At 42.4% G+C, this 16,170-nt stretch overlaps 1 protein-coding gene across 9 annotated transcripts in view; it reads right to left on the bottom strand.

The window, feature by feature from the left end:
- Window positions 1-16,170, bottom strand: part of bcas3 (BCAS3 microtubule associated cell migration factor) — a 473,019-nt gene that overhangs the window by 388,132 nt on the left and 68,717 nt on the right. For all 9 annotated transcript variants that reach the window (XM_034701109.1, XM_034701112.1, XM_034701118.1 and 6 more), the window contains exon 13: window positions 10,362-10,455. In XM_034701109.1, coding sequence (XP_034557000.1) covers window positions 10,362-10,455 — 94 coding nt within the window. The remainder of the gene's footprint in view (window positions 1-10,361; window positions 10,456-16,170) is intronic.

The following is a 16,170-nucleotide window of genomic DNA, read 5'->3' as shown; positions in this document are numbered from 1 at the left end:
GTGAAGTAAATCAAAGATAAGTTGTTGTATAAATCAAGTTTTCAGGCGAGGTCGCTCGTCTCTCTTGCCCCCTTCCAGTGAACTCTGCTGCCAGCACAAACAAACCATGAGAACAAGAACACTTAGCAACTTCCCCACCGAGCCGCCCACCTACACATACCGAGAAGCAGTTACAAATGACCCGTGTGTTACCGCACAGAGTGGGCTGTGAATGACTCCACACTGCTGAGGTGTCTGGGGTGTTGGTGTGTGTCAGGCATCGGGAGGGGGGGGGACTCTTTCATGTTAGCTTTCCAGAGAACCTGAGTCATGGTCCCCAGCTGACCCAGTTACTCATCTTAGCTCCGGCACCTCTGCTCTGTTGTTTTTTTCTTGCCTCCTGAAGCCTCCTCTTGACTTCTACACTCTTTCAAACGTGGCTTTTAGGAGTGGATGGATAACCTCTCACTACACTTGTTTGTAAGGAGCAGAAATCTCTTACATTTCCTAGGTTTAGTGCTCTTTATGTCAACCACAGTAAGATGTTCTAGCAGTGTGTGATTTTGCACCAAAAGTTTCTCCTCTGCAACATTTCAACACCAGGGCGAGGCCACAACAAGTTAATAAACTCCATCTGATAGTGGGAAGGTTTTCAGACTAACACTCCCTGATTACAGTCAAACTATCAGACTCTAAGACTTCACTGCAGACGGTTTAATGCTCAAACTGGACACGCCAGATTAAAAAGATGAGTTTTGAGACAAGATTTGAAAATGGAGGGACGGTCAATTTCACAGATGTCTGTTGGGTGGGAGATTGAAGGTGTGATCAAATGGTGCGCATGGTGGTGATTGAAGAGGAAGACCTGAGAGTGCAGGTGGGTATGTTCAGAGAGGTAGAGGAGCACGGTGATGGATGCAACGCCTTACAGGTGAGGAGCAGAGTCTTGAAACCAATGCTATGTTTGACTGGGAGCCAATGAAGCTGCTGATGGAGGGGATTCTGGTGATGATGCAACAGCAGAGTTAAACCTTGTGGATGGACTTGAGATGGCTGCATAAGCATTCATGTTTTGTGCTTCAATATCTCACACATATTCCCTTTTATTCCAAACAATGCATTCATTTATTTATCAACCCTTTTTACCTTTAAGTGCCATTAGCGTCGATGCTTGTGTTGATACAATTTGCAGGGTGCTAGAGGCTGATATCAGTATTTGTTGCTATGCTCCTGAACGAAAGAGAGAAAAACTGTTCACAACAGAAGTGAAAAAGTTCCACATGGTCAGGAGGCAAAGGCTCTGTGAGTTGGTATCGCATGAAATCAGGAGGTTTTTGGTGCTAAATGTTCATCGAAAGGAACAAGAAATCGTGAATCAGGAAATACTTGATTCTGATTGGCCAAAACCTCATACTAATGCCGTTTCCTTTCTCAAAAGCAAGGTGATGCTGGGAACAACCAAATCCGACATATCAGATCAAATAAATCTGCTCAAGGAGTGATGTACCTCTCCCCTCTGCCTGTTGACACTGTGGCAAAGACTTTGTATTGCTCAGTTTGTTTCCAATCAGCTATAACCTCCAGCTCTCAATACTGTATCTCTTACATATCTCTAGCAGCATCAGGTGCATGGTGGTGGCCTTGATATGATGACTCAAATAAAGATGGCCGATTATGTATTGTTGGCTAAAACGTGTGTTACACCTTCAAGCCATTCTCCTCATAACCTTCTTTCTACGTGTGATAGAAACGACACAGTTCAGGCACCACGTCTCTATTTGACAACATATTAAAACAGGACGTCACTGAACACTCAGGTGTTCTGATCCTGGAAATTTTCCTCTAAGTTTGAATTCTGTAAGATAAACTGAGAGTCTGAAGAACAACCCACCTGATCTGCAGCCAAATGATGAAGCAGAGAAACAGTGAGTCAGGGAGCCGTGCAGAGCAGCTGCTGTAAATCACATCAGAGCCGACTGTGAGTGCTAATTACTATCTTGGTGTGAAGACACAACTCAATCCGTGCTAAATGTGTGGCTATAAATGTGCGGCCAAGTAAAGCTGTTTGTGTGTGGGAATTCCCCTCGTGTTCAACATGTGCGTGTGGGTCCAGGGTTTTTCGGCGACGGCCTGGTTTCTTTCACACATCAGTAAGACGCAGAGACGGAGTTATTACACCATGGAGAGCTGCCTTCACAGCACAGCTGCCTCCACGGTCAGGCTCCACGGGCCAGGCTATTCATTAGACCGGCCTGTTGCTAAAGCAGGGATATGGTTTATGGGACAGTTCTGTGTGGGGAGGGACTCAGACTTGATTCATCTGCCATTACTCGTGGCTTTGATGGGGTATTCAAGACTTCCATATTCAGATCATTTAGATGGCTGCTCAAGAATTTAATTCTGATTCAGTGGTAGGCTGCCTGCTTTTATGAGACTGAAAGAAGGAAGTGAAAGAGACTCTTCACAGAACACAGGCGGAGGTGAACCAGTTTAATAAAGTTCATCTGACTGATTCATGGTCAAAGCTGCAAGCTGCAAGACTGACTCAGGTATTTACATGCAGCAGACGTATGCATGGGTCACTCTATTCATGAGCTTATTGATGTTGAGGACATAAAATTATGTGTTCTCTTACCTTAACTTACGTAACGCTAACATAACTTTTTGGGATATATTAACGTCAGAGTGATCAAAAGAGACATGTTTATAAAGTCAAACATGGCCCAGAGAACGAGATCTCTGTAGGTTTTATCCCAATACCTGCGTCCTGTCAGAAAGTAGGGCAACCTGTGCGTCGCCTTCGAGGCAAAACTCAGGGAAAACAGTTCACAGAGTCCACAGCCTTCATAAAGTTTACTCCTGTGAGCATCACAATGTAAAGGGTGAGATTACTGAGTTTAAATGCTGCAATTATTCACTGTACTTTGAGGATAATCTGGAGGATAACTATATGAATGAACGGATAGATCAAGAGGTTTTTATTCTTTTTTAGGTCGTATCACTGGAAGGATGTTTTCATTTTATTTTATAGTTTTATATTTAATATATTTAATTTTTTAATTTTTTTATATTTCTACATCATATTATTCATATTTTAATATATATTATTTTTTATTTTTAATATTTAATATATATTTTATATTTCTGATTTATTTTATTTTTTTAATTCTTCCAACATTGTTTTATTTCCTTTTATTTGTCTTCCTCACATTTCTCTTTTATTCTCTTTTACATTCTTTCTTATTTGTTCATCACTTTGTAACCCTGTTTTGAAAAGTATTATATAAATAAAGATTATTTTAATTATTATGATGTGATATGATAGCCATCATGCATCAGGTTTCTAATACAACCAGAAGTCCAAAAATAAAAAAGGTGTTACATTTGTGACGATTTTAAATGAGTAAAAATAGCGAATCCTCACATTTAAGTTCTGCAAACTGCAGGGCAATGTTTGCAAAAATTATTTAAAATAATAAATCATAAAATAGTTGCAAGCTTGCTGAGAAAAACATCATCTCTTTGGGAGAAAGGGAAAGCAAATTGAAAAATTGGTGGCAACAGAGACAAGATTTGGAGGAGACTAAGTGTAATTTATTTGTATTCTTTTAATTGATTTTAATTGATTGAAGTAAGTTTCCTATCAGCACAATTAGAAGTTACAAGAAGCTTCAAAAGTCATGCCATGGCTGCAAAATGCTGCCTGCAAATCAATGCAAAGGAGCAATTAATTGATTATATCTGCTAAATTCAGCACTCTCAATAAGCTTCTTTAAAAACTATGTTGTTAAAGTTTTATTTCTAAAAGCTTTCAGGCTTTAGATGCAGGACTGACTCTCCCAGCTCTGCATGTGGAGTCTGAGCAGGACTGCAGAGAGAGAGAGAGGTTAGAGAGAACAAAGAGCAGAGGGTGGTGACTGGTACAGTTGCTGGGTCAATCACTCCATCTAGTGCCAGACGGAGTTGTTGGACAATATCTCTGCCATCAAAACATGAGTGTATTTTGACCTTGGCATCGTACCTAATAATCAAGTCAAGGATCGTTAGGGACGAGTGAAGAGGACGAGACGCGAAAGAAAACAAGCACACACACATTGCAGCTGTTAAAGAGAGCGCTTCGCCACTGCACTTCATCTGCGTCCCTCTAATTACACCACTAGGAATAGATCCACAGATCCACCGAAGCGCCGCGCAGCGCCAGCCGCCACAACGAGAACTGGCGGCCACCGGTCCGCCCTCTGAAGAGCGTCCAACACACACAAGCCACTGGGGGAACTTACATAACTCTTCCCAGCCAAGACTTCTGGGCTTTCCAGGCTCTGCTTGAGTCATATCATTGTTTCCTGCTAAGTCCATCTCTCTCCTTTCTGCCATGTCGAGCCTGACCGCTGTGAAGGGAGTCTCAGGAGGGCCAGGGAGGTAGCTCTGTGAAATACACTTTCTCTGACTCCTTGGAAAGAGTTCATCTCGAGCCAGACCAGCGAAGCAGTCACTCAGGATTTTGGGTTCTGATCAAATCAAGAAGCCTGTAATTACAGGACGCTTCATCGCAGGCTGCTTAGAAATGAAATGAATAAAAGAATAAACAATGATGAAAGAAGGAGGTAGAGAAGAAGGAGTTTCTTCGCTTGTTTGAAGATTCATCGTAATCTTATTTCACGCTCCAACAGCGATGGAAAAAAAAAGGGGGGAAATCTGTGTTTTCTGGCTCCACGTCGGGTTTCAGTTGTAATTTAAACATTTATCATCCCGTAAGATTCGGCTCACATTAAATGAGTCAGAAAGATTCAAAGTGTTTGGAAGTTTGAAAGTGATGGTGGGAGAGGTCACGGGGGAGTCTGTCCGCGTGCTGACTCAGCATCTACCAGAACCATGCCACGTGTACGCCGTTCTGCAGAGCAACACTCAGCTCGGGTGTTAGAGGGAAGAAAATTTAGTGAATGATCCGAATGGAGACGAAGGACGACGAATATTCGATTTGTAAACGAGCACAGATGACAGACGGCGTCTCGTAGAGCGTAGAGTTCGACAGCATTTGGATCTAGAAAAGGAGATAAAGTTGGATGAAGGCTGTGTGTGGTTAACTCGATCGGAGCGATGCATAAAAAACAGGGACGTGTGGATGTTAACCTGCAAGGAGGACCCAAGGCTGGTGGTGCTAGCTCTACTAATGGTAGCCATCGTTATTGTGCACAATATTGACTGCTGTCTAGGGGTGAGCCCGACTAAGGATTTGCTTAGTCGAATCTGATTCATCAGATTTTGCCCATAGTGGATGAATAGTGGAATGTTTGTTGTTTTTCCTTATTGACCCAAAGTCTGCATGATGGTGACCACATGACAATATTACACATAACCCTTTACAATTAAGAGACTCATAGCTTAAAGTAAAAGGGACAACAGAATATTATAAGTATAAAACTTAGATTTTTAAAATCTATATTGCAAAAACAACGAGGTGATGAAGGAGAGAAAACTCAAATAAGGCCACCATCACTTAAACATGGAACAATGCTCCACAGATATTTAAACAGTGTTCACACAGAGGAGAGCAGCACTGAGGAGGGTAGTTTGTCTAACTTAAGGCTAAACATTTGTATAATGTTCAAAATCAAACCTGAACCAGCTAAAGGGTTTTTAAATCTCTTAACAGAACCTTTTAAAACAGTCTTTCATCACGTCTTTGTCCGCTTGAGTCTTTTCAAACTGTACGTGAGGAAAACCATCGTGTGTACGGGCAGAAGTGCGCTCCTGTCTTTGTTGACTGTAAATCCTGTCTTTGAGAATATCCTCTCTGATGGCGTGGAGGTGGATGGGATGCTGTGGATTGTTTTTGAGGCTTCAGACAGCTTTGGGTCTCCCTCCTCGTTCTTTTGGCCCCGTACAGTTTTTGTGTGGTCCGGTAATCCTTGATCTCACAGCCCTCTTCATGAAGCTGCTCCTCATCTTCATCACTAGTTTTTAGGATCAACTGAAGTTTTATTTCTGACATTTTGAGCTACCATGAACGTAGAAAGATTTAAAGGCCAGCTGAGGTACGTCTGCTCCACAGGTCCTGCTAAATGGGAGAGTCCACCTTTAATTACCAGGGGAGATTTAATTACCACTTTAAGGAGATTTAACACTTCAAGAGCTGTTCTCAGAATGACATTAAATAAGTCTATATTTATATCAAAATAGGCTAAATGAGACACTATTTTTAAGGGAAACAGGAAATAATGTAAAATTAGACATTGAGCACCCCCATGGTTTGAATGGAATGATCCACGTTTCATATGCAAATATTCCACTATGAGATTGGCAGTCGACTAAGGCTTGTTAGAACGAATCGTCGAATATTCGACTATTTGGGGTCACCCCTACTGTTGTCTGCATGATTGTTTACCTTTAGACTCATCAGCTATAGTTGATTAAACTTGCATTTCAAAGATGAATAAAATAAAGAGTGTCACGACTCAATCTGTAGGTGATGCACCTGATGCTGCAGCCTGGTGTGAACTTTGCATTTGTTTTTTCTTTGTGCACTATGATAACTTTCTGCATCATTATCTGATCCGATCTGTGTTTCGTGCCTGACTTTGTTTGACGTGACGGCGGGAGAACTCAAAGTCCAGACGACCCCGTTTCAACTGTCTCAGTCTGCTGCGGCTCAGACGGAGCTGCTGAGTCGAGTCATAAGTCGAGGTAAGTGAAGGATTCTTGGGGGCTTGGAGGTCACGGGGTGAGAGTCATCTCTCAGCAGCTCCTTTATTAACTGTGCTCGCACACACAACACACGCTTTCTCACACACACACACATACACACACACACACACCTCAGGAAAGAACAGGACTAAGTGTTGCCTGTTCACACTTACAAAGAATCTACTGTCCTGTTCTTTTCGGGGTGGAGGTCAGCGACGATACGAAAGTGGAGACGGCAGAGAGAAATGATGTGTGGAGAGAGTTCTAAGATAAGATGTTTTTATTTCTGTTGTTTTGAAAGTTTTGTCCTCCCTGTGTCGTGATGAAAGTCACAAAGTAAGGTGTGTTTTATATTATCAAACACCAGTGGGCACCAGTCGCATCTTTGACTTTCATTTACAGAACACAGGCAGAGGAAATTGTCAAACTGAACCTGCAGGTGAAAATAAGCCTCGAAACTAACTAAGATTCTTCTGGATGTTTCTGTGGTTAAAGCTTCTCAAGGAAGCTTTGGCAGGCGTCATGTCTTCTATGTGGTCGAGGCCAGGAGTGGAACCAGCAACCAGGACTATAACCTCTGCATATGGGGTGCATGCTTTAAGCTGCTATAGGCCAACAGCGCCCCAGGGATGCAGAGAGGTCTCGTCTCAACCTGCAGGGACGGTCGGGGTCCAGTATCTCCTCAGGCTGCCGTCACATATGTGCCCACTAACAGGCCGGCCTGAGACAGACCCTGCCTACTCTTCACACGTCGTCAGAGGGAGTAAAAAAAGGAGGCGAGACTTTGTGTAGCTTGTTAAAAAACTGGACATCAGATCCAAAAAAAACAGTGCAGTCCTGCACATGTGCAGTAAACGTTGTCCTAAGCTGCACCCCCTGTAAACAACTGGACTTCAGCCATCTTCCAACCAGCCATCAGAAATGATGTGTGGAGAGAGTTCTAAGATAAGATGTTTTTATTTCTGTTGTTTTGAAAGTTTTGTCCTCCCTGTGTCGTGATGAAAGTCACAAAGTAAGGTGTGTTTTATATTATCAAACACCAGTGGGCACCAGTCGCATCTTTGACTTTCATTTACAGAACACAAGTAGAGGAAATTATGGAACACATTGTCAAACTGGACCCTGCAGATGAAGATAAGCCTGGAAAATAACTAAGACTCTTCTGGATGTAAACGTTTCTGTGATCAAAGCTTCTCAAGGAAGCTTTGGCAGGCGTCATGTCTTCTATGTGTTTGCAATTGTCTTTGGCAGGAGTTAAATGTGAGGCCTCTCTACTTGGAATGAATCCCTATAGCTGTGTTCACACATGCACAAAACTCCAAAATCTTTGAGGTGAGCTGCATGTGTGAACGCTAACAGCCAAGTGTTTTACCCTGACTTCACCAGGACGTTTCTGCAGCCACGCCGCGAGTGAAACGTCATCGTGAAGTCAGGGTGAGCTGATGAGAGAACGAAGAAGGACATATTCAAGAAAATTCACCAGCAATTGGGGTCGGTGATGTTTGTATCATGTCATCGGTATGAACCTGGGTGAACAAAATGTAACAGGATGAATATAAAGATCTGAGGTTGAAGAGGGAGAATCATCCAGATGAGAATAAAGAAGATGTCTGTTTACACGTAGGTCTCTGTGACTTTGTCTGCCAGCATTTTGCAAACACATATCCTGTAAAATAAATGGACTTAGTCTCTGTGACGTCACCCGTCTGTTCCTTAAGCCCTCTTTTGAAGCTGATCGTCAGCTGATGCCATATTGGCAATGCTGAACTCCACCTAACTTCTGTGGAGCTAGTGTGAGGCAGGCCTTTAGCCTCCTCGCTAACAGCTACAGTGTTCCCGCCTGTCAATCATGTAGTACTTATGCGCATGCGCACCCACTGCAGGTTAAACACTTTCACCTGAACCATCGTCAGGAGCACACAGCCCGTTGGTAAGTCACAGCGCTGCCTAATGATGTCCGGATATGTGTGTACCTTAGTGTTGCCACGCGGTGTTAGTGTGGGTTGCTGCATTGAAGGGTACCAGCTTGTAATCTATAACTTGTAGCGTCCGCCTAATGACGTTAGCCGGGCGGAGCACTTGTTTAACACCGGCAGCTGGCAGTGATGACAGCAGATGTCTTTGTGCAGTCCACTGCAGTGCCGGGTTGATGTTTGGTGATTGGTTCTTTCGTGTATAATGCCTTGTTTGAGCAACACGTGTAGATTATGAGCACTGTTTACGTGTAGGCTATCGTAGCGGCAGAGAGCTGCTCTGCGCACGCTCAGTGAGAGCTAAGCACCCTGGGTGATGTAGTCCACTGTGGTTATTCGTGTCAGCTCTGCTACACTTTTGGGCTTTAAAGGCTTCTTTTCAGTTTGTTGTTTGCGTGATGTGTGAGAGTAACATATTGTAATACTTTATGCATTTATTGTTTTCAGGTTTTTGACCTGTGGTCAATTAGTTTAGAAATAAAAATCAAATACAGACAAAACACGAGTCGAAACATTGTGTGCTTCCTGGCATGCCTGTTCGGAGGGCAGAATAATAAAACATCCGAACACATGCCCTTATTTGGGCAAAACTTGCAACTTTAATACCTTCAAAATAAAGAGTTATAATTAATTCACTCCGTACAGTGTGTGCCGATAGAGAAATGAGCTATTCAGACCTAAACTGTTTTTTGAACCAGGCTGTAAACATGTTTATTTCTGCTGTAAAGATTGTCTCTTTGAATGGGTGTGTATGTGGTTTTCTCTGTTTCTGCAGCCAGCCTCAAGTGGACACTCGAGGAACTGCAGCTTTTAACACTTCTGCATTGGCTTCAACTCTCACAGCTGGATGTTATGCTTGTTTGAACATTACACTGTGGCTTTAACAGCGTGCTTTAGATGAAGAGGTCACCCTCTGTGCAGTGCAGGTGTGACAGAGGATTATGTCGCAAATACTTATGGGCTCATTGCTCTCAGGATAGATGTGATTGGTTTAATAAATAAATACACATAAAAGTAACTATACAAAAGTGTTTCCCCCTAAATGTAGATGTGCTCAGAGAGAACTAGAGGAGCTTGGGAGGTTTGCTTCGTGGATTAAGAAAAGCTTCCTTCAGATGCTCGTCTGAATGAAAGGAGCAGGTTCTCTGTTTTCATTTTAAAGGATAATATAAAGCTTCTAAAAGTATTAATAAATGAAGTTATTCCTTTTATTAAAGTTTGTCATCATGTACAGAGATAAACGGAGAGTTAATATCACCCTGTGGTTATATCGTGGTCGCACATGTTCCTCATTCTCTGTTTGTGATACGTTGCCTGACCTGCATGTGTTGCTGATGTCTTGAGGTCGGTGTAAAGGCTTGCGTCTGGCTAAACACATGTTGGCTGTGTACAGAATGAACACACATGCACACACATATGCACACACACACACACACACACACTCTGAATACATTAGGATGAGTTGGCTGGTCCAGCCCTGCCTCAGAGACAAGATGAGGTGGCCACATGTGAGCTAAACACACACCATGTTACACTTGAATGGAAGTTTAATCTCCCTCCTGCTTTCTTAGTCTTCCAAGCTTCGCAGCGCCCGAGCTCCCTCCTTAAAAAATACATGTGTGTGCATGTGCGTGTGTGTGTGTGTGTGTGGTGTGTGTGTGTGTGTGTGTGTGTGTGTGTGTGTGTGTGTGTGTGTGAGTGTGAGTGTGTGTGAGTGTGTCTTACCACTGGGGTTGAATTGCATGCAGGATATGGGTTTGTCATGAGCTGGGAAGTGAGCCACCACTCCCTCTCCGTCCGAGTCCTCACTCACCAAGACCTGGAGTATATATACACACACACACACACAGACAGACACGCGCACGCACACACACACACACACACACACACACACACACACACACACACACACACACACACACACACACACACACACACAAAGACAGAAACTTCAAATCATTTTCTAACAATGAGAACATTGAACCCAGAGCGGGACTTTCCCCTTCTGAAGGATTTCTTTGCACATTTTGGTTTTGGTCTGATATCATCACCACACTCAGCGGAGCGCTTTGACATCAGCCCACAGTCACCACGCCGCGCTCTGGATGTGTTATTGCCCTCTTGTGGATAGAAAATAATTAGCATATTACCTGACAAAGACAAACAGGCACTTTGTTCAAACCCTGCATGCAGGGAAAATATGAATCATGACCTATATTTCCTGAGTGCTGTATGGAGACCGGTTTGAAAGGGGGTGTCGTCCAACAACACAGACGAGAGTATGGACACGTTTACTTTAACAATAATGAGGCTTCTTACATGTGGCTTTGAAGAGACCCCATGACAGCGGGTTTTCCCGTAAACAGGCAGAAACTGGCATCATCTCTATGTTTGGCTCGCTGCTTCTTAAGAAAATGAAATTATAAGTCACTTTGCACAAATAAAGACTGCTCCTAAATCTCTGCATGAAGCCTGCTGTCAAGACACGACTGAAGACGAGGTCCAAACGGAGACAGGAGCTGGAGGAGAATGCATTCAGTCACAGAGAGAGCTTGGACATGAGGCCACGACCAAGAGTTCCGGGATATTTTAGCCCCCAGAACTACTTTACTGGGAACTAAAAGGTTCCTGTGTCCCCATTGCTAGGCCTGCGTTTTAGACCAAAGGAACTTTACCCCTGAACTACGTCGATTCAACCAAAGGATCCAGGGTCTAAATTTAGTTCAGGGGTAGATAATCTCCCCCCTAAAAAGCCCCTGCTAGAGGGGTAGTACTCCTCAAAGGTCCCAGGGCTTTCGGGGGGCAGGGCCTGCATCCCTCATAAACGTCTTTAGACCATCATTAAATATCTGATGAGGATATTTTGAAAATCTTAATAAAAACTAAACTAGTTTGCATTCCCAGGAACTCCCTCTGTGTTTCAACAGCTGTGTAAACTCCACAAACACTGACACGTTCAGCTGAAGGTCTCCAGTTTACAGGGTCACTTTTAAAACCGTAACACCGGGAGAGACGCATTCACGGTGAACTGAGAGAAGACTACTGTTACAAGCTGCTAAATCAAGAGAATCACAGCTTCTTCTTTTGAAAAGTACACACACATACAAAAAAGATAGAACAAATAAAAACTAATGAAAGAAAGAGAAATCAAGTGAATCACAGATGTGTGTGATGTTATTGTGGACGGAGGGAGGAATAAAAACACTGCGGTTAATCTACCAATCAGACACGTTCAGCATTGCAGGCCCCGCCCCCCGAAAGTCCCAGGACCTTTGAAAAGTTCTACCCCCCTAGCAGGGGCTTTTTAGGGGGGAAATGATCTACCCCTGATCTAAACTTAGACCCTGGGTCCCTTGGTTGAAACACACGTGGTTCCGGGGTAAAGTCCCTTGGGTCGAAAAACGCCTTCTGTGAGAGAGGACACAAACGCAGGGTCAGGAAGGCTGGCTGAGCGTTTTAAAGAGGAACTAGTCCAAACAAGAAACAGCCTCTGAAAGCTAAAGAGCTTCACGCGAGAAAACAAGCAGGGGAGGAACGATAGAGAGCAGAGAGAGAGAGAGAGAGAGAAAGAAAGAAAGAGGCTGGTGACATGAAGCAGATCACTTTTATTACAGAGCAGGCAGACGATGTTGTTCTGTGAGGGAATCCTGCTGGAGCCTTTTTGAAACAGGAGTGTACTCCAGAGGGCCGAGCCGTCACACAGGGGAGAGAGAGAGAGTGTGTGTGTGTGTGTGTGTGTGTGTGTGTGTGTGTGTTGTGAGGCCGCGGATCCAAATAAGGAGCCTGGATGAGACGGGAATACCCTGAACCTCCAGGAACTCACCTCTGCTGGATCACTGTCTTTTCCTATTTCTCCCAAAATCCCACCGTCCTCCCTCCCTCCCTCCCTCCCTCCCTCCCTCTCTCCCTCTCTCCTCTTCCTCTTCCATTCCTCCTCCAGCTTCCCTCTGGCTGGCCCGGTGAGTGTTTACAGCCAGTGTTGGGTTACAGTGTGTCGGCTGGTGACAGAGTGCAGGCCTGCTTCTGAAGGCTTAGGTCCAGCTTATAAGACAACACACACTGGCTACAGGGCGGCTTCAGCCACAGAGGAAGAGAGGAGGAAGTGTGTGTGTGTGTGAGTGTGTGGGGTGACTACATCTCACCAAACTGTACAGTGTTTGCTAACACGCCTCATTAAAAATGTGACAGCTGCTGCTCTGTGATTAATCATGGTGGGCAGAGGCGGAGGAGAGTTAAGAGGATCCTGTGAGAGGAAACTGGCATGCTTCAGACGTTACCCGTACAGGTAACTAACTTCCTGTGTGCAGGTATCTGAACCCGCTTGAGGCTTGCTTTGGTAAGAGCAGTGTGGTCGAGGCGCCAGCTTGTCCTCGTGGTTAAATCACACGCCTCATATGCAACCTGCAGCACTCTGCTCACATGTCAGTCCTGTTACTCTGTCCACTCTCCTGTCCTCCACTTAATGAAGGCATAACAATAAACTTTAAATGAAGAATGTGTGATTAAGAAAGCGTCTTAAAGAGACCTTAAAAAGCCTCAAGAGCAGTAGAGGTTAAAGTAAATAAATAATTGAATCGCTGAATATAAATAAAAATATGACAGAAATTAAGCAGCATCAGGGTTGAGGAGCAGGGTTGAGGAGCTCTAAACCTGTAACTGTTTTTATCTGCATTTTATTTTTCAGCATTTTTGTTTTGAAGCACTTTGTAACCTTTTTAAGAAAAGTGCTATATAAATAAAGTGTATTATTATTATTATTATTATTAGTAGTAGTAGTAGTAGTAGTAGTAGTAGTAGTAGTAGTGGTAGTAGTAGTAGTAGATTGACTATTCTCATTATTATTTGTATTTATGTATTATTATAATTATAATATTATTTTATTGTAGTTGTTACAATTTTTCATTATTACCATTGTTATTATCATTATTATCATTATTATTATTATTATTATTATTATTATTATTATTATTATTATTATTATCATTATAATTATTATTATTATTATTATTATTATTATTATTATTATTATTATCATTATTATTATTATTATTATCATTATTATTATTATTATTATCATTATAAATATTATTATTATTATCATTATTATTATTATTATTATTATTATTATTATTATTATTATTATCATTATTATTATTATTATTATTATTATTATTATCATTATTATTATTATTATTATCATTATTATTATTATTATTATTATTATTATTATTATCATTATTATTATTATTATTAAAAAAAGAAATAAAACTTACTTAAAATACTGATTAATTTAAACCTAATTTTCCCCTATTTCTATATTTCTTAATTGCAACAATTTGAGCAACATCTACATGACTCCTTATATTAATTATGGGTCAGATATTAATCAACCTAAGGCTTTATTGACTTTGCTTTTAGGTAAAGTGTTGATTGTAACATTTACACAGCTGTATGGGACATATAAACATTTGCAAATGAATGAGCTGTGGTTAAATTTAACACACACAACGTGGATTCATTTTGTGCATTATGACTTTCAATTATCAGAGGTAGCTGCTCTACACAAACAGATGAATTAAGTAAGGGCTAATGTATAGTGAAGGTGATGGTTATGCAAATAAGAAGACCAACAGGTGAGCAGGGACCTGACTTTTATTTTCTTGGGCAAATTGTGTATATGATGGCGACTTAAGAGAGAAAGGAAATGTGGGGAAAATGCAGACAAGGGTCGAGGCCAGGAGTGGAACCAGCAACCGCTGCAACAAGGACTATAACCTCTGTATATGGGGTGCATGCTTTAAGCTGCTACAGGCCAACAGCGCCCCAGGGAGGCAGAGAGGTCTCGTCTCAACCTGCAGGGACGGTCGGGGTCCAGTATCTCCTCAGGCTGCCGTCACATCTGTGCCCACTTACAGGCCGGTCTGAGACAGACCCTGCCTACTCTTCACACGTCGTCAGAGGGAGTCAAAAAAGGAGGCGAGACTTTGTGTAGCTTGTTAAAAAACTGGACATCAGATCCAAAAAAAACAGTGCAGTCCTGCACATGTGCAGTAAACGTTGTCCTAAGCTGCACCCCCTGTAAACAACTGGACTTCAGCTATCTTTAACATCTTTAGAGGCTCTCTGAATTCATCACTACTCTTATTGTTTTCATCTTCTGCAGTATCACAGAGTCTTGTTCTGCAGTTCTGCGATGTTATGGTGAAAAAACACGTCTGGAAACTCTTCACTCGCCTCCCAAATCTCCCATAAAAAGTCTAAATTAAATGTTAGGACCTTATTTGACATGCGGTGCACTCGCTCAGCCTTGAGCTCCATGTGAGGTTGCAGACCAACAGCTGACTGTTTACAGAGCGTCTCACCTTCCAGAGCTGCAGCTCAAACAGACGGAGCTGCGGCTGAGAGCTTGGCTCTTAAAATATGCAGCAAATCTAAGTCACACCTTCAGTGACTTGTGCAAAGTGAGGTGAAAGAGCCCGAGTGTGTCTAAGCCACGAGGAGAGAGAGGAAAAAAAGCAACCTTGGAGATTTTCCTGTTTCCTAACAAGCCGCAGAGGCCAAAGATATATTTACCTGGTTTACTACGACCCAAGAGAGGAAAAGAGCCGCGACAAATCAGTGCCAATTTCATCTGCAGTGTGTGTTTATGTGCATGATGTATATAGAGAGCCGGTCTGCAGGAAATGTAAACATTTAGAAGTCAAGACAGGAAAGCAAACACCTGGTGAAGTGGTGCAGTTTCTGTTAATGTGTGCTCAGACGAGGGTTAGTCTCAGGGTTTGGCTGCATGCAGGAGGAAAGGCTTCAAGTTTAACAGAACCTTATCTGGTTTATTCTTAAAGTCAAGAGTTAAAGTGAAAATGAAGAGAGAGGATGCATGCAGGATGCTAACGTCATGCTCAGATGAACAGATTTGGTCGTTTTGTCTGTTAAGTGTGTGCTTATGACGGCTCACAATAACTCAAACAGATAAGTATTTTGCATCAGAGTCAAACATTTATCAGAGTTTGAAGATCTGCCATATGTTTGGAAATTAAAAACACTCCCAGTTTACCACTTTTTAACCGTTTCTTTATCATTTTTTACTCTATATTTACACTCTGTGAAGGCGGCTCAGCTTGCAGACCCAGATTTTAACATGAAGTCTCTTTAAGTTCTGTTTTTTCCAGACATGCTTGTTTCGGAAAGGACACCTCAAATTCAACTTTGGTGAAACCTTCTTAAGGATGAACAATAAAGAGTTTCAACCGAAAAACACGCAGCAGCTCAGCTCGCAGACCCTCAGGAGTTGTCCTGACAGTTGATGCAAGATGTGGACTTTTACCTGCACACACATCCTCTGGTGTGGATGGATGCATGTGTCTTGTAGCTCTAAAACACCGACTGTAACTAAGCTGCAGCATCAAAACCGAAGAGGTTCTGTTTGTTACCTTGATGACATTTCAAAGCCTCCCCGCTCAGAGGAGCCGTAATGCTTTATTGATGCCCGTAAAGGTTGAACACAACATTTTAAAAATTGAATTGGGCATTATTA

Source organism: Notolabrus celidotus, chromosome 14 (assembly GCF_009762535.1).
Source record: "Notolabrus celidotus isolate fNotCel1 chromosome 14, fNotCel1.pri, whole genome shotgun sequence".
Taxonomy (NCBI): Eukaryota; Metazoa; Chordata; class Actinopteri; order Labriformes; family Labridae; genus Notolabrus; species Notolabrus celidotus.
This window is presented reverse-complemented; position numbering and strand designations above follow the sequence as displayed.